Raw genomic sequence first — 27,055 nt, 5'->3', positions numbered from 1 at the left:
GTGGGATGTATTACTTTGATATGTACCAAGATATTTTTCACCATATGGGTAATAAAAAACCTTCAGTAGGAGTATGTAGCATATGTGGCTGCAGCAGGTTTCTAATCTCACATTTTAGACCAACTGTTGCAAAAACTGTTAAGACGAACAATGAATATCCAGAGTTAAAAAATATGGTTATTAAATATGCTCTTCTTTCCTTTCTAAATATCATATTCCACTTAATGATCATCAGTGCAGTGTGCGATAGCATCACTGGGACAATCAAATATTTTGAGCCATTGCAAGGCCCTTATGACATGCATTGTGCAATGATTTCAGAATTCCAGCAATTGATCACATGATGTATGCCCACCAAGGTATGGTGTTATAATGAATCTATTGCATGATCACAGACCTCGAACTTACGAATTTGTCATCCATGACAATTTTGAGTGAAACTGCCCACCAACAGCAAATTTGACTTCTCTTTAACTATTATTTTGGTGTTAAAAGTGACTTTTGCAACAAATAAATATGACTGAAAGGTTATTTTGCTGTATGGTGTCCATTTCAAAGGTACAAAATTGTGTATACATTTTGCCATCTTTGAAGAGTTTTACTGACGACAGTAATTTTATCCAAAGGCATAAAAGTCCCGCCTGACATAATTTTTTTTACAATTTAACGACCGCAGTTGCCGTCGTTAGGTTCAAACCCTTTGATTGCTAAGAAGAAGACTCATTAGTAGTCATTAACCATATATTAATATTAGTGTTTCGTTTCTAAACATCGCACTATTTCATTAGATACCGTTAAGAATATTAATATTAGTGTTTCATTTCTAAACATAGCACTATTTCATTAGATACCGTTAACAATATTAATACTAGTGTTTCCTTTCTAAACATCGCACTATTTCATTAGATACCGTTAACAATATTAATACTAGTGTTTCCTTTCTAAACATCGCACTATTTCATTAGATACCGTTAACAATATTAATACTAGTGTTTCCTTTTTAAACATCGCACTATTTCATTAGATACCGTTAACAATATTAATATTAATGTTTCCTTTTTCTTACACATCCATTGGTGAGAACACCATATGTTATTTATGATTACACATACTTGTTAACACATATACGTGATACATGTGTTAACAATTTCAAGACATATGACAGGCTGCTCCTAGGTGATGGCCAGGTCACCAATGCCATACGTCCAGTAAAAATCTAGAGCGATAAAAATCGATTACATTGTGGCGTATAGTTAACCTGACAATCATGTGTGTGTGACGCATAAGTGCAATGGATGCAAATAACTTTTAGTTAAGAAAGATGTTAAAATTTGCTTAAAACCTGGTTTTTGAGGATATGTAAAAAATAGAATAAAACATTTGTTTCCGTTAGATACCATTTATCCCACAACTCATTGTTTAAAAATGTATCAAACTCACTTTCGCTTGTTATATACATTTTAAAACAACTCGTGAGATAAAAGGTATCTAACGGGCACTCATGTATTATTCTCTATCTAAATATTACACTATTTCATTAGATACCGTTAACAATATTAATATTAGTGTTTCCTTTTTAAATATTACACTATTTCATTAGATAATGTTAACAATATTAATATTAGTGTTTCCTTTCTAAATATCACACTGTTTCATTAGATACCGTTAACCTTTAGACTACTGGATTAATTTTTAACAAAAATCACGTTGAGTGGATACAAGTTTATAATTTTTACTCACATATATTCACTTAAGTGTTTGATAAATACATGAAATAAAGTTCATATATGAATCGGTAAGTATTATTTTTGTGGGTTTTTGTAATTTTTATTATTTTTAGATCAGCTAATGGTGATTAAAAATAGGCAAAAAATCTAAAAAGTTGCATTTACTTACGGGCATTTGTGGCCAGCTGTCCAGTATTTATGTCCATTATTCCTGATAACAGTGGTTTTCTGACCAGAATTTCTTTTTAAACCCGAACTACAATTTATATTGCAATATTTGGTGATTTACATTGTTGGTAAAACGATCAAATTTATTATCGAATTAGCTGTTACAATCAGCTATTGATCCCTGAAAATTGCCGCGATGTGCCGCCATTGTTGTCAAGCGAAAATACTTGCTGAAAACCACTTTTTGAACTAAAAATTTCAAGGTATTTTCATTGAAAAAATCAAAACAAAAGCCACCATTTTGAAAAAAAATCTTTTTTCTTTTATTATATTTCCGTTTCCGGTGAGTGTCATGTGCCAAACGGCGGGAAATATGAATTGGGGAATGCACTATATACAGTATACAGTATGTCGATATCTCGCCTGCAGTACTCAGAAGGTTAATATTATGGTTTCCATTCTAAATATCACACTATTTCATTAGATACCATTAATAATATTAATATTACTGTTTCCATTCTAAATATAACACTATTTCATAAAATACCATTAACAATATTAATATTAGTGTTTCCTTTCTAAATATCACACTATTTCATTAGACATCATTAACAATATTAATATTACTGTTTCCATTCTAAATATAACACTATTTCATGAGATACCTTTAAGAATAAAATATTATGGTTTCCTTTCGAAATATCACACTATTTCATTAGACATCATTAACAATATTAATATTATGGTTGCCAATCTAAATATCACACTATTTCATTAGACATCGTTAACAATATTAATATGATTTTCTTTTTTGACTTTTTTCTTCTTTTTTTTCTTTAGTATTGATTTTGTAATATAATTTTTCATGTTTGGTTTTAGAACATCACATTCAGTCTGAAATAAAAGGATAAATGGCTCAAAATGTGTGCTTCATTTCCTGTGTTATTTTAAGTATTTTTATCTTCAACCCACTTCACATATTGGGACATTACTGTTTGTTTTATCACTTCATTAGCAGTAAGAACAGTCATAATGTTCCTTGAAACACTTGATACTGCTTACAGTCACATTCAATGTGTGCTATTTGTTTTGATCAAGGTGTGCTATTTTGATGGCCATCGGTTGTTTTTGGGTTTTTTAATATCATTTACGCAGAAGCTTTAAATAGATACTCTTAGGACTTAAAATAACTTGACCGGACTGGATCAATAGACGAACTGGAGGTTTTAATCAGACAATCTTCAGAGTGTCCAACAGGCCTTCCAGGGAAATCTCCTAAAATAGACTGAACACATTTACGACTGCCAGTAATTTGTAGTGTCTTTCTCATACAGTAGCCGTGCTGTAGGCAGCCGAGATGTAAATACATGTATTTTCCATGCTAACTCGAGGGTGACACACATGTATGCAGATTGCTGCAGTGTGCGTGCTGCCACTGGTGCAGTTCACTGCAGCATCGATAATGTTATTTCTCACTTCTGGGGGGTTATCAGCACCCACTGAGGGCAAACATGTCTTCAGCCTCCAGGTAAACACCATCGAGTGCACCCAAGACTGTTTGCAGAGAAAGTGTAGCCAGTTGATCAAGCCTGTAGTGTACAGACAGTTATTTTACAGTCATTTGACATCGTTTTTTTGTGTGATGCACATATTTATATACTTATGTAAGTGTTTAAAGAAAGAAAGAAAGAAATGTTTTATTTAACGATGCACTCAACACATTTTATTTACGGTTATATGGTGTCAGACATATGGTTAAGGACCACACAGATTTTAAGAGGAAACCCGCTGTCGCCACTACATGGGCTACTCTTTCCGATTAGCAGCAAGGGATCTTTTATTTGCACTTCCCACAGGCAGGATAGCACAAACCATGGCCTTTGTTGAACCAGTTATGAATCACTGGTCGGTGCAAGTGGTTTACACCTACCCACTGAGCCTTGTGGAGCACTCACTCAGGGTTTGGATGTAAGTGTTTAAGTAAAACTCTTTTTGAAAAGGAAGTTTACATGAAAGGTATTTGTACGAATGCTAATTACGGAATGCATATATGGTAAATATAAGTGGGTTATTGTTTTACAAGTGTATTAATATTTAAAATACATAAAATGTTCATACTGGAGGCCCCCCCCCAAAAAAATAGAAAAAAAGAAAAAAAGAAAAAAAAGGCCTAACAACTGAAATGTCACTGCTCCGTCCCAAATAATTTAGGTAAAAGTGAAATTCTAAATGGACAATGATACACGAACAATAATTTAATAGTTTTTAGTCACCTACCGGTTTTTCAGATGTTTTTTTTCACAATGCCTCGAGGTATTTTATGTATACTAGCTTTATCATGCACTGTTACAGATCACGTTTGACTTTCATGGCTATTTACCCATTTTTCACAGTTATGACCTTTGAACATATATCATTAAAAATATAAAAATTCCAGACTTTTTTCCTGCAGTGCATGAAATTGTTAATTTTCTTAAATTAAATATATAAATATATGTATAAATAATAATTGAATATTTTGAATGAATATAGTTTGCAGTCATTCCTTGACACATAAAGTTTCAAATCTTTTCTGTTGAACGCTCCTGGTCGTGATCATTTCAAGTGTTCTGAATGACCAAATATCATGATGGTTTAGTAGGATGTATTTGTGAAAGGTACTTAAAAACATGTATGATAAGGCCACTCCTGTAATATGCTATAGTCTTATTCAACTTACCATACTAGCACAACAACAATGCTATACGACCCTGAGTTATAACCTCCACTGCAGAATTATCTCCCCTTGCCGGATGTATAACCTACACCCGCGCATGGGTAGACCGTATATCCTCGTTTTTGCAGTCCTCCATTGCAGTCGTGTTCGAGTTCTGTAGTAAAAAAAATTGTCAAATTGTTAAATTGTTTATTAATTTGTAATTTTGTTTTACTCTGTCATATGAGGTCTTTGGGTGATTTACACAGGGGGTTAATGTCTGACACAGCTTCCTCGGGCTCCAACCGGTTGGTTGTGTGTGCCGAGGGGGGTTGTCTTAAATGACTGCCCCAGTTTGATCAGCATTTGTTATGTCGTTCTTGTTGTTTTGAACGCCAGTGTCATATCTGTGTAAATTGGTCCCCCTCCACGTGGGGGAAGGCTAAGAAGCTGTCAAAAGACGCCGAGCGTAAGAGGATGATTAGACGTGAACGGGAGACGGGCGGAGCGCAGTGGCAACCTCCGGGGTCGTGCTCCATACTGATTTGCCGTCGGTCGGCAAGTCGGTGTCCAGTTGAAAGAGCTCGCGGACAAGTGGTAGGCGCAAGGGCGCCTCCTCATCTGTTCGCCATCTTCATGGTGATACCAGTAAACCCGAAGCGCCGCTTGGCGCGGAGGGGGCGCTGTTGCTCCAGGTTTCTTCCAGGTCGGGCTCCGTTACACCTGGGGATTTGCTTTTGCCTCCGTCGGTGGAGGCGGCGCCTGTTACGGTTGTAACGAGGGCGTCAGTCGGAGGGAGTGCAGTCGTGGCAGGAACGACTGTGTCTCTCAGTTCCGACTCCCATCTTGCTGATGGGGGCAGGGTTATCGGTCCTTCTGTGGAGGGGTCGATTGGCTCTCGGATGAAGTCCGCTTTGCGGCGCTGTTTGTCTCACCAGATTTCTGGTGCAGGGTTGGTCGTGGCGTCCGAGGGCACCGTTTCGGCCAACGCGTCTTTCGGCGCTACTTCGGTGATCGAACCACTTGGCGAAATCGCGAAGTCTCACAACGTTGTCTCGGTCACGGAGCCGGGTGGCATTGTTTCGGGTGCCATTGAGCGTCCCTTCTGTCGTTGGGGCACCTGTACAGCGTCATCAACTTTTAGATCGTTCGCACATGGCCATGTCAACTGGGTTGGCTAATCCACACGTGGTACGTTGGGTTCAGAATTCGCAGCAGGATTCGTACGTGTACGAATTTCCTGACAGTTCAGTTCAACTGACGCCACCAGTCCCGTTGTCTGCTTCGGCAGGGATCAGGGAAACTGCAGCTTTCTTGGGTGTGCCTGTGTCTACTCCGATGGTCAATCCGGACCTGTCAGATCGGTGTAGAGGTTCCAGACGTTATCCCTCGACTGCGTGGGCGGAACCTTTCGTTCAGGGTCCGATGGTTTTGGGTCGCCCTCAGGGGCGGACTCGGGGGGACTATGTTTCTCTTTTTGAGAATTTCATGGCCTGGCTAGGGGAATCGCCTCCACCAGTCCCTCCACCGCCGGGGTTTCCAGTGAGACTGGGGTTGGACCAGTTTGCAGATTCGGCCTGTCCGCATCGTCCTGCCTATGCAGGTTCGCTTCTGTTACGGTCAGCGCATGGCACGTCATTTGAAAAAAATTCTTCTTCTGGCGCGCTTGGGTTCGTTGGGCAACTGAGAAGGACGTGGATCCCTTGTCGCCTACTGTTAATGACTTAGCTGAGTACTTTCTGGCTCTTGTCCAAGAAAGACAGCTGAAGGTTCAAACAGTAAGAAGTCACCAGTCGTCCATTTTCACTACTCTGAGGCAGTGTGGACGTCAAGATTTCTCAACGAATCTCGTGTTGCATGACTTGCTTAAGTCGTTGCAAAACATGGTTGAGAAGCCTTCCATTTTGCCTAAATGGAATGTTTTTCTGGTTCTTCATGCACTCAAAGGAAAGCCCTATGAGCCTTTGAAATTCGCCAGTCTTCGTCATTTGACGTGGAAAACTTTGTTTCTGGTCTCACTAGTGGCTTGCCGTCGTATTAGTGATATTCATGCTTTTTTGCATGATTTGGTGGATTACAATACGGACGGGTCAGTTGCGTTACGTACTGATCCTGTTTTCGTGGTTAAGAACCAGGTGCCAGGGGAAGAGTTTCCTCCGGCCATCATTCAATGTTTAACTCGTACGCTTTCTGCGGATAATTCTGATAGACTTCTTTGTCCGGTGCGAGCCTTGAAATTCTATTTGGAGCGTACTAGAAATCTCCGGCAAAACACGAAGAGAATCTTTATCTCTTTCACTCGCCAACCAGGAGACATTAAGAAGAATGCTTTGTCGAGATGGATTGCTGCAACCATCAAACTGGCATATGAGAAGGCGGGTGATCATGTTCTGCGGAATTTCTCTGTTCGACCTCATGAGATTCGGGCGATTTCTGCTTCCCTTAATTTCCATGATTCTTTGGACATTTTCATGGTCATGAGTGCGGGGTTTTGGAAAGGTCAACACACGTTTGACCGGTTTTATTTCCGTGATATGGCTGTTGGTCCGGACGGAACTCGGCGGATTCAATCAGTCATTGCAGGGCAGCAAATCATTTCGGTGCGCAGGGCCACGAGTAGGGGGCGACCCTTATTTCGTCTGGTCGCTACCGGCAGTCTTTCTGGGAGATAGTTCTCCACCTCCTGTTTGGAGAGTGGGTGGTGGATGGTTGACTATCTGGGGCAGTCGAGTGTCTTTTACCATTACTTTGTGTGCGGGTTTCCTCACCTTGTTAACTTGGTTTACTTTTAATTGGGGTTGTAGTTCTTCAATTTAAAAGTCACTTTGACATTTTATACCTCGTATGATGTGGGTTGCTTTTTCACTGAATCATTACTTGAGACGAACACTACTGGTTGAATGGGTAAGAAGTCCTTGTTTTCTTACCTCCTCCCTTTAATGTTAAATTCTCGTGCTTTAACGGTATTATATCATGTCTGTTATAGCATTGTTGTTGTGCTAGTACGGTAAGTTGAATAAGACTATTAGGAAATTTGTTTCTAATTTTCATTATTATTCATACTTACCTAGTAATAGCACAACAACCGTTACCTCCAACCCACCCCGAGGGAGGTCTTTTTTGATTCAGTCATTCCGGACTTTGAATCGATAACGAGGATATACGGTCTACCCATGCGCGGGTGTAGGTTATACATCCGGCAAGGGGAGATAATTCTGCAGTGGAGGTTATAACTCAGGGTCGTATAGCATTGTTGTTATGCTAGTACTAGGTAAGTATGAATAATAATGAAAATTAGAAACAAATTTTCTAAGTTATAGGATATTAAACAGGCTTCCATCTCATATCATGTTTATGCCTAAGTGAAATAATTTTCAATTGCCACAAGCTTAATAAGCAACTAGGGATAATACAATTATTCGATGTTACCGAAAACCGCAGTTTTAGGCCCACGGTTTGGTGCACTGTTTCCCATTTTGCGATTCATTTTAATTTTTTTATTTTAATGATACATGTATAAACACTTCCGCACATTGATGGTAATCCCAATGACAGGGTTCGTACGCGCCTGGAAAACCCTTGAAAACCCTTAAAAATAAACTAATGTATTCCAGTGCTTGAATACCCTTGAAAATCATCTTGCAGTCTGGAAAACTCTTGAAAATGATAATTTGATGTCAAATAAAATATAAACGCTTAAAACGGAGGCTTTATTTACTTTATTTAACATGTAATTAAATTATTTGTTTCATTTCCGTGGCACAATCAAATGCCAATCTTCCGGCCAATCGATGTTTACCGGCTCAGTTGACGTGTGAATGTTTGTTGTTGTTTTTTATCTTGCGATGCGAGGATCACATGGCCACGAGATCCAAGCGACAGCGTCGCCATATTGGAAAAGAAAGTTTGTCACTTTTTGCCGCTGGGTATTTAGCAAGTTCAGGGAGCGTGTCAAGTTAATGAATCTATTGTAAATCCACAAAGATGGTTGGCACTTGCGTGTTTAACGACCTTTGGAAACTCGATAAGGTCCTGGAATTTTGGTAAAGTTGACCTGGAAAGTGCTTGAAAACCCCTGGAATTTTGACTTCCTTTAAGTGTATGAACCCTGCAATGAACCATAAAGTATTTCGGCCAATCACAGCATTCGATTCCCTTACACCGGACATTTTTGCATGGGCGATAGGTGCCGTTCAGATCCTGCGCAGAACCAGCAAATTTCTTGCCAGGACCGTAAAAAATTGTAACATCCCAAAATAAGGACTGACCTCAGTGATTAATCCGCCATGAAAATAAACATTTTAAGTATGTTTTGTCCCAGTTGTCAAAATAGAAAAGAAGTAAAGATGTGTTAGCTTCAAGAATTGTTAAATGACTCGTAATTTCTGTCATATTAATTTAAAATGATTCAACATCACTAATTTCCATAAATTGTTATTGGGATGAATCGTCCACAGTTCAAACTACTTTTTTTCTTCTTTTTTTTAAAATAAATCTTTGCAGATTTATTTTTTCACTTGCAGTAACAAGCAAAAAAAAAAAAATAATAATAATAATAATAATAACTAGTTAAATAATTCACTATTATGGGCATGCACTTAATCTTGCTTATCTTCAATTTTAAAAAATCAGTGATAGCTTTTTATGTAACTTGAGTTGAGTACATATAATAGGCCTATATATTATGTATTTGTGCTTATATCGAGTAATCCATACTTTAAAAAAAAAAATATATATATACTTCTCATCAAAGATTTGACATCATCAAAGTAATAATAAACATTACAGAAATATGTCTTGACATATATCTTTCTTTTAGACTTCTATAATGTGTACATGACACAGTCACACCCATCTCTTATGTACTCCAGAATGCATCTAAAGACAACTGATTTTTTTTTTTTTAAATGCCCGAGAGACTATCCATAGCATTCTTGCCCCCAAATTATTTTGCCAACTCTCTGAACTCAAATCCTGGGGGACACAGTGCCCAAGTATCCCAGACCCAACATGCTAACATGGTATGGTAAAAATGCAATTTTTGTTTTCGAGTCCAGATATAATTTTACATCTAGAATTATTTAACAAATGATCATTAAAAATAAAATGTCTTGCTCTTAAAATAGTTTATAAAAATCTATGTATGATAATTGGCGTACTTGTACTACTTGTAAAACTTATCATGAATAAATTGAACTGCGAATAAATGGAACAGTGGACAAAAACCGAAAACCGAACCGAAAATTAAAAAACCCGAACCGTCCCATCCCAAAAAGCAACAATAAAAGTTATTTCATGAGGGACACAAACTTGATATGAAATGGGAGCAAATGTAATATTCTATTTATTACCCATTAAATCTGTTTATTTTAATTTAAAATATAAAAAAATTGGGGGTGGGGTGGGGGTGGTGGATAAAAAGACCATTTTCTTTTTTGGAAACTGGCTAAAAATAATAATACACAAGAATCGGTGCTTGAGTACATTACATTGATTTGTCCACTACAAAATATATTCCCAAATTAAAAGGTGTAATTTTTCGTACAACTTTAATGAAATTATAAACAATTACACTTTATGGCCGCTTTGCCTTTTTTGTGTAACAAATACATGTATGGTTCATGAATAATTATGATTTAATAAATATAACTATTCAGCTTTGTAAACCAATGACAGTTTTTGACAATGTCAGTATCAGTGAGCATTGGCTATTTGAATGACAACAAGGTGTTACGTCACACTTTATGTTGTAGTAGAACATCACATTTTGACTCATATGAGTAATATTAAATGTATTGCCTAGGCTGCATACATGTATGTAGTTCCTCCTTTTATATTTTTGTTTTTAAGCAGGTGTTATTTGAATATTTCATTGGTTCATGCAGATGACTTGTTGCCATAAACATTAACGAAGATAACCTTGTTACATGTGATTGTTATTTGTGTACTGCAGGGTTTAATTTGGACCCAAAGAATTGTTAGCAGTTTGGAAAAGTTGCTCTGTCAGTCAATAGACAAATTCAACATTCAGTTAGTCAAACAAAATGTAATTAACAAAATGAAGGTTCTCTAAAGAAGTGTTTATTTTTCAGATTCAGAACTCCAAAGATGACCAGACGTACAATGAAATAGTGCGAGTTCTTGGTAGGTTTGACAACATCCAGCCCTTTGTGCAGACTCTGAACCAGACGCAAACACAGCAGCCTGTGGTGGGTGTGGTCGAGCAACCCCAAACCCCACAGATCACTGGGAAAACATTCAAGTACAGCAAAGCCGAAGTGCCTAACGGTGCCGTGCAAAATGCCCAGTTGAAGAAAAGTTCAGTTGAAAGACCAGGTCACGACAAGAAATATTCAGGAGTGAAATCCAAAGCTGAACCTGGTCAGGATGAAAGTAAAACCAAGTCTGAACTCACAGTTGGTGAAATAAGATCGGGACACAAATCCAAAGGCAGCAACGAATCAAAAGCGGGACGTGATGCAAAAGTCAGTATTAATATTGGTTACAAGGGTAGGGTGGAGTCAGCGAGGGAGGAACGTGCAATATCCGTGTCTCCGGTCAAGTCCACTTCTCATGTGGTGTCCAAAGACTTGCACAGCAAACAAGACTCTCAGACTCCCAGTCCTGGTGTCAAGAGCAGACCGCCAGCAAAACCTCCTGCTACACCGCCGCTGAAAGAAATAACCCCTTCCATCACATCACAGGTAGAGTCACCCATTCATAAAGCATCTAGTCGACCACACTCATCTACACCGCTGAAAGAAACGCCACCCCCCAACGGAGTCGTCAAGAGACTGGGAAAGGATGAAACAAAGAGCAGATTGCCTAAACTCACCATTCCACTTGAGGTAGGTTATAGCTTACAGTGCGTGGGTCATTGGAAAGAAACCTCTTTGTCTTGCTTTAATTTAGAAATGTATAAACAGTTCAGGATTGCCCTTCTTTTTAAATTAAAATAATTGTCTTTAACCTTCCCAATTATAACTTACGATCAGTGATATAATTCCAACCAGTTCCCAACACTATGCATAGCTGTCAAATACTTGTAAACTACGGGTCCTGCTGCGCCTTCATGAAAGAAAACTGTGACATGATTAGATTTTCATAAACTATTTAATATTGTTCATCTTGAGAAAAATCACTCAACTTAAGACTGCAATGGACAGACAATTGTTTCCAGTGTGATTAATGCACATACATGTATGTTAATATTATCTTATTGTCAAATTAACTCATGTCAAATTTGTGTCCAGATAGGAAGAAATATGCTCAGCAAATTAATATTCATTGTTTCTGTGAACTGAAATAAATTTGATTGATAGTTTTAACATTTTGTATTTTGAAACTTTATCGGTACATGTATATTCATGTGTCGTGTAGTGTAATGTTATACTGTAAGTCATACCTGTTGTGATAAGCAATTGATTATGTCTGTAGATTTGATGGCTACTGGAGAACAAAAAGGTTAATTTATAACTGATTGAGTCATATATGATTGATATCTTATAAAGTGTGCAGTTTTATATCATTCTTGTTCAACCATGAAGTATGATCTTTTAAAGTTACAGAATGTTTTGGGGTTTTGTAGTTTTGTTTGTTTGCATTTAAACTGGCAGTAAATATTTGAATGTAGATGCAATAATGCAGTAAAATAGTTCTAAGGTACATTCAGGTTTTGTTAATCAAATAAGGTACAAAATAATTACTTAAATCATTATTTAAATTTTACTAAATTGTTTTTGTTGAATTTGAATGATGAGAGATGACATTTTATAAAGTGTTGAGTATGCCTATACAAGTTTATTCTTGTGATGAGGATAATAAAACATGTTGCATTGATGACAAGTGGCAGATGTTTACATCATAAATTTGATAATGATGACACAGCAAAACTGTGTAGTATTTTCTTAACCATTAGACCCAGCATTAGCTCTGGGGGAGCAAAACATTTCGCCAAATTATCTAAAAAAAAAAAAAAAGAAGCAAAACCTAGAGTTAATTTCCAACAAAATACCAATTACCGTATATTGCCGTGTATTAGCCGACTCCTTGGATAAGCCGACCTCTTAGTTTGACCCTAAATATCCAGTACAAAATCATTGGCCTTGTGTATAAGCCGAAGTCATCTTTTGTCCAGCTGTATGTTGTATCGATTTCAATAATACTGTCAACAAATAGAAATGTACTTTTCTTGTTCATTATATTTGTTTTCCCTTTAATTATTACAAACACAGTAATCGCGATCGCAATCAATCATCAATGTGGCAATGCTAACATCTACCATGCAGTGAAAAATAATTTAGAATTGATAAAGCTTAACAAGAAAATAAATAATTCAAGCTGTAACAACATATCACAGCATATAAGTAATTAATTTATTCACTGGACAGCAAAAAGTAAAATCATTGAGGCGTTTAATCCCTCACCACACACACACAAACAAAACATTATGCGGTCCGTGACTGCAGATGTTCACTGTATATGGTATGGTCATGTGACAATAGTGGGAGTAATTGTCATCCTGAAATACATGTTTTTTTTTCAGTCGGTAATGTTAATAATGAGCTTAATTTATTTATGGCATTACTTTACAGTTTAATGCACCCTCCCAACAAAACAATAATATTAGAAATATAATACTTGTTTGAAGAAAAAACACCGTTTTGTATCTTAAACTTGCTATTTAAAAGACTGGCGGACAGTTGGAAAGAATACGTTTTTACCATTGAAATGACAATAAAACAAGTAATTTTTTATTATTATTCATCAAACTTATAATGCATTCAAGAACAAAAAACTGCATAATATTGCATGATGGGGTGTTTTATTTATACTGTGCACAAATTATTGTTACATAATCTGTGAAAGGCTAAGGGTCTGATCAAAATTTGTAAGTCACGGTCGGGAGTATTTTAGATCGAAATTTTATGCTCCAATTTTTTGCCTCCGTGTATAAGCCGACTCTCTTCTTTTGGAAAGTGTTTCTAGACTTCAAAAGTCGGCTAATACACGGCAATATACGGTATTGGTTGAGGCCAAATTGCCTTGTCCTCTAATTTGCTAAATTTTAGGCCTGTGCATATTTGGCATAAATAATTAGGAACAATTTTAAACATAGAATTGATACAGTAAATGTTAGGATCTTGACATACTTGTATACATATAGTCTTATAGTTAATACTACAAATGTAGACCTTGTAAAGAAACAAAAAGGATTAATGGCATAAAAACAGATAAGTGTGTAAAAACTAAATAAATGACCATTTGAATGTTTTAAGCTTAATATTATAGTTATAATCTATTATTTTGTTCTCGTTCAAGCCAGTGCACCACAACTGGTATATCAAAGGTTGTGGTATGTACTACCCTGTCTGGGATGGTGCATATAAAAGATCCCTTGCTGCTAATCGAAAAGAATATCTTGTGAAGTGGTGGCAGCGGGTTTCCTTTCTCGATATCTGTGTGGTCCTTAACTATATGTCTGACGCCATATAACTGCAAAATAAAATGTGTTGAGTGTGTCGTTAAATAAAACATTTCTTCTTTTTTTTCTATTATTTTTTTGTTATTTTTGGTTCAACAATCTGTTACACATTCCTAAATTAATAATTAACCTCTGGATACGTAATGAAACATATATTGTGCTTAGATCACCTAGTGCTATTAATGTTCACAAAGAACCCCAGCATTGTGATTGCTCTACCGAACATAATAGCTCATCATTCTGAGATAGAGATCGGTTTTCTTGTGTTATTGGTCTGTGTGTCAGGTAGGTAGTATTTGAGTGACACACTGGGTCTAGATTCCAGCCAGCTGATAACTGAAAGTGCTGAACATGCAGCAGGCAGCAGGTGGGATATATTGATTTTACCCACACTTGTAGTTTATGGCACTCGTTATTGGCAACCAGTTGTGAATATCTTTATATCATGGCACTTCGTTTTGTGTGTGTAAAATAATGTTTTAGATACTAGTATTATGTGGGTCTAGCCTGTATGACAAATATGTGCAGTTTGTTTCCTAATACATGTGTTGACATTGTGGTATCGAATTAAGGGCACTTTGGAAGGATTAGGCATATTTGAGAAAGAAAATAGTTCAATTTTTGTAGGTCATCTGTCACAGCAATGTCAATAAATTGAATTATTATTATTATTATATATATTTTTTTTTATGAGTGCTTTTTCAAATTAAAAAAACCAAAAAAAAAACCCGCAACCCCAAAACAAAAAAAACAACAACCCTAACTTCAAGAAAAAATAAAATACCCCATTAATTAATCAACCATGTCCCATTGTTGTCCCAAACTGCATTCAGCTAATGACAAAAACACAAACTGCAATACTTACGGAAAGAATATTCTACATTTCTCAGTTATAATACGTGAAATAAAATATATTTAAAAAAATCATCAGTGTGGACGTAAAACAAATCCATTCTAGTAAATAAAAGTGTTACTGTAACACCATCCAGTGAACAGAAACATGTCTTAGTCCTTCCCATCTTCCTATAAAGATGGTTTTTGTAAGTACTTTCAGTTTGATTAACACAAAAATACTATTTTTGTGTGCAATTTAGAAAACAGTCTACTAATAACTTGTACTAAAATCCATAGTCTGCTTTTATGAAAAAAAATGTTCCCTCTGGGAAGGACTGTAAATGCATTGGAGCGTGAGTTTGGAAAAATAACCGTTTCGTGCAGCACATATTTCGTCATTTTCAATTTTTAAGGCAACTACATGAAGAAATATATCTTTCTGAAATATGCACTGTGGACAAACACTTTGATTAATATTTGAAAAAGTAAAATTTCTGTTTTTCAAGAGCAGTCAATTCACCTTTTGTTTTCCCTCTATGATCACTAACACTTGATGTCAATACAAATAAGCAATAAGTGGATACCAGTGAATATTTTTGTAAAATATATAATGTTTAATGAACAGATTCTCTATTAAAACAATTTATACTATTTACTAAAGTAGGAGCAATGAAATGAAGTATACCTTTGCAAATTAAATATAATACTTCGCAAACAATTCTTAACAACAGAGAAGATAAAAAGCATACAGATTAAATAATTTGGCTTTGTTGATCTGGCATGAGACATGCACCACATTTTAATTCAGTATCCTTCCATTTTAACACAATTGTTCTGAGTTTGTCTGGACCCGATATCAGAAATTCTAAGGAATAAAAAACAAAAGACTGGGTTCAACAAATTTACTAGTCCTCAGTCCTGATTAGTGAATTTTTAATCTAGGCTAGTGGAAACTGTCAACTGTATTATTATAATATATAGGTCCTTACAAATGAACTAGCAGCAGATGACAACTAATCTGATGCTGATTGTGCGAATTGTGCACATGAAAACAAATGTTCAAAATTTAAAGACTAGCAATGCTCATGGTATACTCTATAAATTAAATATATTTCGTAAGTTTCTGCTGAGAAGTAAGTTTATTACTTTCTAGTTGTTGAATACCCATCTGTGTGTTACTACAGGGTATATCATATCTGATTTTTTGTTGTTGTTATTGAATTGTTATGGTTGACGTGTGTTCTTGGAACTGTTATGGTTGATCATGTGTAACTATTGGACATTATGGTTGTTTGTGTATTCTTTGATTTGAAATGATAAACTCTGTGTTACTAGCCCTGTTGTGGTTGATTATTACAATACATATTCTCGGATTTGGTACCTTATCAGTTATGGTTGATTGTGTATTCTTGGATTTGGAATAATTATCTGGATTTTGCTACATATGATATCCATTGCGCTATTTCTCGCTGTAGCCAGTGCACCACGACTGGTATATCAAAGGCTTGTGGTACGTACTACCCTGTCTATGGGATGGTGTATATAAAAGACCCCTTGCTACTAATGGAAAAGAGTAGCCCATGAAGTGGCGACAGCGGGTTTCCTCTCTCAATATCTGTGTGGTCCGTAACCATTTGTCTGAAGCCATATAACCGTAAATAAAATGTGTTGAGTGCGTCATTAAATAAAACATTTCTTTCTTTCTTTCTTTACATATGATATGGTTGTCTGTGTGTTACTACATGTGTCTGTGCTATGACAAGTGTTTGTAATATTGTTTTCGTTGGTGTTTGTTATATTGTTTATGTTGTCCTTGACACTGTATTCATGGATTTGTTGGTTGGTAAAATTCTGCTGTTAGTGGATCTAATTGTTGCTATGTGAAGTTTGTCTTGATTTATGTTTTGATTTATGTTATTAATACCAATGTTATTTGTAGGATATGTAATTAAGAGAGTAATTAGTGCTAGGTTGCAGACCCGCTGGTGGTGGTGTGTGTATAAATGACCACTGGTCAATGACAGTAAATATAGTACACTCCGTAGCCTGCGGCCAGTGGTAATCTGTCTAAGGTCCGGTACTAGACTGTAACATAATTGTAACACAAACTGAAGTATATACATGTGGCATCTATAGTCACACACCATGTGTTGGAGCAGCTTGAACATATGAAATAACTTCACTCATAAAGTACTTTCGGTAAAAAAAACACCCCAAAAAACTTAAATTTGTATGTATATCAAGAAACATTTTGTTTCCAAAATTTGATTAGCGATATTTCTTGTTAATAAAAATTGATTAGCAATACTATTTAATGCTTTAAAATTGTGTAACAATCTCTGAAACTTGCATAGTGAATAGTGACATGATTCTGAACAAAATGTTCCTTTTGCATATTTATGTCATAGAGAATGTAGCCCTGCATTGTTAAGGATTAACTGACATGCCATGCATGAATCGCTGTACATGAAAAACAGGATTAAACACATTCCTTTATGCTATAATTAGCATTAATCTGACAGGGAACAATTTACTGGTCATTTGATAGAGCATTTACAGATAAACCTGTATAAATATTGATAGCATCTTCTAAGTTTTTGTGAGTACTGTACAGCCCACAGTTCATCGCATTTAAATATTAATAACATCTACTAAGTTTTTGTGAGCACTGAACAGCCCATAGTTCATTCTATTTAAATATTAATAACATCTACTAATTTTTTGTGAGTGCTGTACAGCCCACAGTTCATCCTTTTAAAATATTAATAACATCTACTAAGTTTTTGTGAGTACTGTACAGCCCACAGTTCATCCTGTTTAAATATTAATGTCTACTAAGTTTTTATAAGTACTGTACAGCCCACAGTTCATCCAATTTAAATATTAATAATGTCTACTAAGTTTTTGTGAGCACTGTACAGCCGACAGTTCATCCTATTTAAATATTAATAATGTCTAATAAGTTTTTGTGAGCACTGTACAGCCGACAGTTCATCCTATTTAAATATTAATAATGTCTAATAAGTTTTTGCCAGCATTGTACAGCAGGGTTTAAGCTATTGTTTGTCAAATTGCCAAATTTGATTTAAAGATGAATTTGGCAAAGATTTGTCATTACCAATTTAACAAAAAGCTAATTTTGAAAACTCTCATTTATAGGTGTATAGCTATTATAAAAAAAAAAATCTGTTTAGCTAAATGTTACTTGAATTTGGCTACAGATTTTGAAATCACATTTGCCAAATTGGTATTTTAGGTTTCTAGCTTCCACCATAGAATAGCCACAATTAATCCTGTTAATTATTTATAACATCTAAGTGTTTTCTGCATTATATAGCCAAAGTTAATTTGTATAAATATTAATAGCATCTTACAAGGTTTTACTGGCCTCGGTGGCATCGTGGTTAGGCCTTCGGTCTACAGGCTGGTAGGTACTGGGTTCGGATCCCAGTCGAGGCATGAGATTTTTAATCCAGATACCGACTTCAAACCCTGAGTGAGTGTTCCGCAAGGCTCAATGGGTAGGTGTAAACCACTTGCACCGACCAGTGATCCATAACTGGTTCAACAAAGGCCATGGTTTGTGCTATCCTGCCTGTGGGAAGCGCAAATTAAAGATCCCTTGCTGCCTGATGTAAAAGAGTAGTCTATGTGGCGACAGCGGGTTTCCTCTAAAAAACACCTGTCAGAATGACCATATGTTTGACGTCCAATAGCCAATGATAAGATAAAAAATCAATGTGCTCTAGTGGCGTTGTTAAATAAAAAACAAACTACTCTACTTACAAGGTTTTATTGGCGCTATATACTAGTAATTTTTTATTTTTTTTTATTTTTTTAGTATTAATTGTGGTTTAAAGGTATTTTATGAATTTTTAAAAACAAGGTATTTCTTGGTTTTGTGTGTGTGTGTGTGTATATATATATATATATATATATATATATATATAAACGTTTGGTTATATTTCTTGTGTCATCCTACCTCACAGTGTAAACAGTCATTCATATTATTACTTTCCACCTGTGTGTGTAGAGGAAAGTAGCTCAGTGGTAGCATTCTTGCCTGAAGTGGGGTCGTTGATCGATCAGGCATGCTTGACTTGGGTCTTCACCTCGAAACAGTACCTAATCACTGACACATCAAAGGCTGAGTATACACTATCCTGTCTATGGGAAAGTACATATAAAAGATCTCTTGCTGATTTTTGATAGGTGTGGCCTGTGTGATGGCATTGAGTTTTTTGTAAAAAAAAAAAAAAAAAAAAAAAAAAAAATATATGTTATTGTTAAGACAAGAAAATGACAATAATTTAAAATGTGTTGAGTATCATTAAAAACAAAGCTTTCTAGAATGGTTCAAATGACAGTTTTTAACATAAATCATTTACAAGTATAATTAATTTGGAACAAAGCATAGTGAGAAATGTTTGGTCTTGAAGAGTGATTACTAGAGAAATGTCTCACATCTAGATCAAGAAAGCTGTGGCACAGCGCCAGTGTTATTTGTCATGTTTATTATTTGTTGTCTAACGTAGTTCTGTGATACATATATTTTCTGGTTGATTTTCATCTTTAGCACATTATAAGCAGTGACAGAAATGGGTCAGATTTTGTTTTTAGAACAGTTCTTCTCTAATATAAAGATTGTTTTGTTTACGACACCACTAGAGCACATTGATTTATTAAACATCGGCTTTTGGATGCCAAACATTCGGTATTTTTTTAACATATAGTCTTAGAGATGAAACCCGCTACATTTTTTCATTAGTAGCAAGGGATCTTTTATATGCACCATCCCACAAACAGGATAGCACATACCAGGGCCTTTGATATACTAGTCGTGGTGCACTGGCTAGAATGAGAAATAGTCTCTAATATAATTGCTGATAGTTTGTAGGTGAAAGTTATTTGTAAAAAATAATTGTAAGTAATGACACTTAGAAAAAACTGTTGATTTGGTATATAATGAACAACCCACACGTTCCACCCACTCCCTTCCACAAACAGAGGCATGCTGAAAATTATTGGCAGTCACGGTCCTCCAAAGTAGGCAGGCAGTTCATTCACCAAGAAGGCCTGCACAACATTGTAGTGCCAAACCAGATAAGTGATTCCACTGATTTCAATTCGTGAATCAGTTCTAGTGTGATATAAACAATAGGGCTCGAAACGGCCTGTAGCCAGGTCGCCAAATGCGATCAGTGTCCCATTTGGGCAACTTAAATATTAAAAAATAATGGCGTTGGTCACCCAAATAATATTATTTTGACGATCTTCTATAGAGCTATAACATATGAGCCACTGTTAATATTTGTATTGCATATATTTATTCCACATTAAAATCTTGCTCTTGCTTGGCTCGCTTACCATAATTTGCCAACATCCATTATTGTTTTTTTGGGCCACCAAATTTTTTGGCGAATTTCGAGCCAGGGCATTCATTATGCTCTAAGGTTGGATGCTGTTTATCCACAACATGTAGGCAGCTTTATTTGGAAAAAAAACGATGTACGCAGTATAATTACTGTGTAATGTAATTAGGATATTTTATGGTAAAAATTAGACACAATAGTAACAAAATATCTGAAGGAATTCTCAGATTATCAGCTGACATTAACGAGCCTGACCTGCAGTGATTGTTTAATTATATGCAAAACTGCATTTGAACTGTATATGTAATTCCTTCACAACTAGTAAGACCATTTCCAACTAAATTTGGTTGTAAGCTTATTTGACCCATTGAGAAAGAAAATCATGAATTTTATCACAAAAATGGGTGTTGTTCACTCCACAAGTATGATAGCGGTGGAGTCAACCATTTAGTCCCATGGGCCTCTTGTTTCCTATCCCAATGCTTCACAACTGGTATATGAGAGGTCATAATAGTATGTACTCTCCTGGTTTTATTAAATACAATCCTTTGCTACTAATGAAAAAAATGTAGTGGGTTTTGTCAGTGACTTTAAATGTTTGACATCCAATAGCCGATGATCAGTAATGTGTGCTGGTGGTGTTGACAAGCAAACCAAACTTTAACTTGCATCATAGACTGTTTATTATCTCCTCTGCTTTTCATCAAACTTCACACATTGGAATAGGATCATGATATTTTGAAAAAATTATGTTGTCACGGCTCTGCTGACTTAATTTTTCAAGTGATTTTCATGAAACTTCACATACAGGAATAGGATCATAATATCTTAAACAAGTGTAGTTTTTTCCTCTATCAAAGGTCATGGTCACTGTTACTAAACATAGAAAATATAACTTCATCTCTGCTGACTTCATTTCTCATCCAATATTTTTGAAAGTTCACATATAGTACCTTGCTGAGGTTTAAAAAAAATATATATTCCTTACGTGCTTGAATGTGTCACATGAACTCTTAAATTTTTTATTGACTTATTTGATTTATGCTTTATTTGTTTCTCATTCTAAGCCATTTTTTTTATAATGTATCATGTCTTATATTCATGGCCATGCCATGGTGTGTGCTATCCTGTGTAGAGAACATGAATGGCATCTTGTACTTAAGGAAAGAATAATCTCATAACAATAAAAAAAAAAAAAAATTCTTTAAAGCCAAATATCGTAGATAGCACATGCTAACATATAATATAATTAAACACACTGTGGATAAACATATTCCTTTTGTTTTTCTTTCTTTTTCATAATTACATGATACATAAACCATATTGAATGACAGTGAGCTGACTGCCATCGTATCTTTGTTCTTGTTAAAGCCTACTCACTTTCTCGTTAATGATGAGAATCAATATTTTCACCTCAACATAATGGTGCAGGTTCCATGTTGTTTTCTTCTTTGTTAATGTCAAGGGGGCGGGATTTAGCTCTGTCGATTGAGTGCTCACTTGAGGTGCTTGCATTGTAGGATTGAACCACCTCAGTGGATCCATTCAACTGATTTGGCTTTTTTTTTCTCGTTCCAATGAATTCATGAATTCCATGGCTCAGTGGCAAAATTTGATTTAAAAAAAGGTTTTGTCACGGGGATCCTATAATACCCGTAACTGAATAAAACACGATTATCCAAATATCTCTCCTAACTGTATATCTATTAGATCTCTCTGTAACATGGGCATTTATACCCGCGTGGCTGTCTCTAGGTATGATCAGAGATAAGATCTTATATAAAGTATGTATAATATAGCACGTTGGGTTCACTAGAAAACACAACAAAAACACAATACACTTTGGAATCTGTATTAATCTACGCTGACAAATGTACTGCCGCAGTAGTTAATTAACAACAACAAATAGTAACAACCCAGAACTGATCACTTAATTAGTTAATCACTAGGTGTCTAGTTTATACAATATTCTAATCACTTCACCGTGACACAACCCACACGTGTGATAATTGAGAAACGCTTCCAGGGGAACTTAATTAATAAAGGAATTACAACTCTATTCCTAACTGGTTAATTTTTAATTAACCCTTATCTACTCATTCAGTAACCTTGTAATACAGAATTAATACTGGTACCTGTCACAATAAAGAAAACAACCTACAGTTTACCTAGGTCCTCTAGGATGACTGGTTAAGCTTTATATATATTAGACAGTGAGCCTACAGTATACTGCGTCAGATTACCGGCAGCACCGTCTAAATAATATTGGTATAATACAGTATTAAAATATTTAAAGTCACATCAATCACATCAAGGTTATACAACAGAGCAGAAATAATATATTTACCAGTCCGGACGGACAACGTTCCCCCTGGAAGCCTTCCTATGTTTCTCCCTGAATCTCTAAAACCCTAGCTATTTATTATAAAATCCCAGTATCGCCTGGGGATACATCATGGTCCTCCTTCTATCAAGTGATATTTCCACAGCGACCAAGCCGGCATATTTTTCTTAGAATGGCCAGACTTGATGACGCCTAGTCGCCAAAATCACGGTCGTAAAAACCGCACTCGCGGAGGTATTACGTAACTACTGGCCACATGGCCTCCGCACCTGGGCTGGGTGTGTATTAGGCACAGCTCGACCATGGTCGCGCTGAGGTATTACATAACAAAGTGCCCACCTGGACTTAAGTGCATATTGGAACTGCACACGGCCCTCTAAAACAATTAATATCGCCACAGGCGAAAACTAAATTAAGAGCATGTTCCGTCACAGGTTTCTAATTTAGTTGGTTTGTAATAGGTTATGAACAACAACAAAAAAAATCATCCGCAAACTTATGTGAGAACGGCTTTGCCGATTCACACAATTTGCAGATGATGATTTTTTTCATACCTCGATGAATATAAAAGAAATAACAGTCGATCCGTAAAAAAAAAAAAAAAGGTCCCTGGTGCATATGTATGTAAGTAGCACTATACATATGTACCAAGTACATACAGCATCCCCTCGGATCACCTTTCTAGTGCTCCCAGCATTGAATACTGCCATGTTTGCTATTGCGGAAATACTGTAATTCAGGAATTATTAAAAAGTATAATTAAAATATTAGCAAATTTAGCAAAGCGATGCAAATCGCTAATATTTAATGACGCTAAATCTAAAGACCCATACAATAGACTGTTCCGAAAGACTTTCTTTCAATTGCTTTGTCAGGTAATTAACTGAAAACATGACAATGGTTAAATGTTATTGTTTACTAATTAGCATGCACATTACTGCATACTGCACATTAAGTTGCATAACATTAAAATATATCAAAAGTTTTTTCTCAGCCTATTTGTAAAATTTTGTTTCAGTGTCTGATATGCCGATTTCACTAAAGTTTTTTATGTTGCTAATATTTTAAGATTTACCGTATGTGACAGGAAATGTTTCATGTAATTTGATTTGGACTTGGTATCAGTGTACATGTACCAAGTACTATGTTTGAAACAGGGAATGGAAGAAACATTGATATTTTTATTTTTTATTATTTATTATTTATTATTATTTGTTTTTTGTTGTTGTTTTTTTAATTTGGGTATTTGCCCTGCCTGAAAAAAAATTCCTGTCTCAGCCCTTCAGTGAAAACTACAAGACTTTGCAAAGGTTTCTGTATTTTTTGTCCAGCTCTTATCGTTTTCAATGGGGTGGAAACAATGTGTGTGGCATGCCACTAAATTATCAAACTTTAAAAAATAGTTTTCATAGAATTAACGTGTTTCACCTAGTAAGCAAATTGAAAAATAGTAGAGCGCTAACAGCAGAGAAGACTACATGTAGCATTCAAACACTAGCACATTTTATTTGTTTATTTTCAGAACAAGGATCTTGGACAAGGAGGAAAAGACTTGGATGATATTTTCAAGGTAAGAATTGTTTTGTTTTTTAATAATCAGATGGTAGACCATTAATTCGTATTAGTCATACACAATATATGTTTGAATGTTTAATGTTAGATTCTTAGATCCATTTGTTTATTTATGCTTGGACTATTTTTATAAATTAACTTTTTAAACAAGTGTTAGGCTAAACTAACTTACTAATGTTTTAAAAACCTGAGAATAATAGTTGACATTTATTTTATTGAAGTATGTGTAGTGTATGTAGCAGACAGTTGTATTACTAGATTAATTCAGTGCCTATTTTTAGACCTATTTTTTAACCATTAACATTTGCATTGTAGTGTGTCAACAATTTATCATCTATAAATCAAAGGTTACAATATACTAGTCACAAAAGTTAAGGGCCAGTATAAAATTTTACCTTACTTTAAAATTTTATTTTTTGAATCAGGGATGGTGATAGGTAATGAAAACTGGGTTACAGACATTAATAAAGCATTTCAGATTGCATATACATGAGCCTTTTACTAGCCTATGACAAATGCATAAAAAATCCAAGATTGTTTGACTTTTAATTTTTTATTTTTTCTCACTAAGCAGGGAACCTGCCTGAAAACTGCATGGTGCACGTGGCACTCCTTTTTTATGTTAACATTTTTCATGTTTGATTAGGGTTGGGAGGGTATAAATTTCTTTGCAATCTGGCTTCGGATAACCATGCCAACCAAACGTAAACTGAGCATTCTGGACTCTGGTCGGGCCCTGCCATGGCTGAAGATGGCGTATCCATGGGACAAGTGGCAATATGCCTGAAAGTGAGCCATTCCTTCATCCATTGACTGCAAGAGTGTTTCCATACCACTGGCATCTCGTTCCAGCCAGTGCACCATAACTGGTATTTCAAAGGCTGTGGTATGTACTATCCTGTTTGTGGGATGGTGCATATAAAAGATCCCTTGCTGCTAATCGAAAAGAGTAGCCCATGAAATGGCAATAGCGGGTTTCCTCCCTCAATATCTGTGTGGTCCTTAACCATATGTCCAATGCCATATAACCATAAATAAAAATGTTTTGAGTGTGCTGTTAAAACATTTACTTCCTTCCATACCACTGGCACTGCGAATGGGCTACCCGTCTCAGACGCAGTGTCCGTGTGGCCCTTAACTTCTTGTGATTAGTATACAATAAAAGAAAAATAATGTTATTTCTTTATAAAATATATTTTGAAGAAGAAAAAAAATGGTTCAAGATATATAAATAACAAGTAGGTGTATTTTGAGTTTTTTAAACCTTATATCGTGTTTTATCATAGGTGCAGTTTTATTGGATACGATAATTTTTTCAGTATTTATACCCCTGGGAATATAGTAGAAATTCTGAGAATCTGATGGAAACCATATGTATATTCACAAGCTAACATGTTTAAAAAAAAAAGAGGGCATTTATTTATATTTCGCCTTCATGATATTCTGGTAATGTGATCACTGTATTTCAGTGTTATCTCTTTTTGTGATTAAAATACAGGCTGGAGTTTCTAGAATCTGCAGTAATATCGTTTTTTATCTTGTTAAACAAGATATTACCTTGTTGTGCTCTAATTGTTATGTGCTTAGAGGCTAAAGATAATTATCTTTCTTCAGATTTAAAAATTGAATAGTTTCAAGGAACTTTCATAAATGGATTTTGGCTATCTGATTTTACATCCATTTATTAATAGTTTAGTATTATGCTATTATGTAAATACCAAAAGTAGAGGTAAACACGTTAATTAACCAGTGACTCAGTCTTTTCAGAGTTTTACTGCTGGTTGATTTTGTTTCAATTTTGGTAAACCTAATACACATTTTGTTTATTTAAAAATTATTGATTTGTTCTAGAAATTTCAGATTATCAATATAATTGCAGGATATAAAGTAATAAAAATTTGAATGATTTTAATTTTTAATGGCTGAAGTTTGTCCTATACATTTCAGCATATCCAAAAGCCTTACAGACTGGTATGATTATTTAGAAACGATGATTGGCCTTCATCTATTTGTAAATTTACATGTATTAAAAGTGTTTTGATTTTACCATAAATTTAAATCGTATTCCATATTTAAAAAGAGTAATACTCTGATTTAAAAACTGTTAATAATAATCATGAGGTGTTTTTCTTTTTCTTACTTAAACAAATGAACAGTTAATTTATTATTATTATTATTATTATTTTATGTTTATTTATTTATTTATTATGTTTAATTTTTTTGGAAAGTAACAGACACATCTAGCTGTTTTACTGTCACATTAGTGATTCATTATGGCCTTGCAACTCATAGTTAAGTGTTTTAGGGTAGAAGAAACAAATAGCAGTAGCAAAGCTTGCCCCAGACCTCAGCATGAAACAATATGAGGGCAATGTTTAATTGCTCCCCATCTTTACATTATTGGGAGCCATTTAAAATATTACCATACGTATTGCTACTACATGATAAGAGGTGCTAAAAAACCACTCTCCTTGAACCAGTATTAGGTTGATAGATCCCCTGAAATGGTGAGGTCTGTTGCCCTAATATTACTCAGAGATTCAGGGTAGATGTTAGCTGGTTCAGTGGTCTTTCCAACCATACTGATTATTTTACCCTCACAAAAGATCCAGAGATAATACAAGATAGTGCCTTTATTCCTGGTTACCATATGTCTGACGCCTTATAACCGTAAATAAAATGTGTTGAGTGTGCGTCATTAAATAAAACATTTCCTTCCTTCCTTTCTTTATTTGTTGTTAATAAATAACTTGATTAAATTCAAGAGGTATCAACTGTATACCACAGTGTTTTTCCCATCCATCTGAGAATGAGTTTGAAAACCATTCCATCACTGCTTTAGACGAACTATGTGATCAA

General features: G+C 35.3%; 1 protein-coding gene across 2 annotated transcripts in view; it reads left to right on the top strand.

The window, feature by feature from the left end:
• LOC121374053 (AF4/FMR2 family member 4-like) overlaps positions 1-27,055 on the top strand; it is a 156,031-nt gene that overhangs the window by 34,625 nt on the left and 94,351 nt on the right. For both annotated transcript variants that reach the window (XM_041500946.1, XM_041500945.1), the window contains exons 3-4: positions 10,683-11,438; positions 24,147-24,194. In XM_041500946.1, the coding sequence (XP_041356880.1) occupies positions 10,683-11,438; positions 24,147-24,194 (804 nt within the window). The remainder of the gene's footprint in view (positions 1-10,682; positions 11,439-24,146; positions 24,195-27,055) is intronic.

Source organism: Gigantopelta aegis, chromosome 6 (genome assembly GCF_016097555.1).
Source record: "Gigantopelta aegis isolate Gae_Host chromosome 6, Gae_host_genome, whole genome shotgun sequence".
Classification (NCBI taxonomy): Eukaryota; Metazoa; Mollusca; class Gastropoda; order Neomphalida; family Peltospiridae; genus Gigantopelta; species Gigantopelta aegis.
Note: the sequence above shows the minus strand (reverse complement) of the source record. Positions and strands in the feature narration are given on the sequence as shown.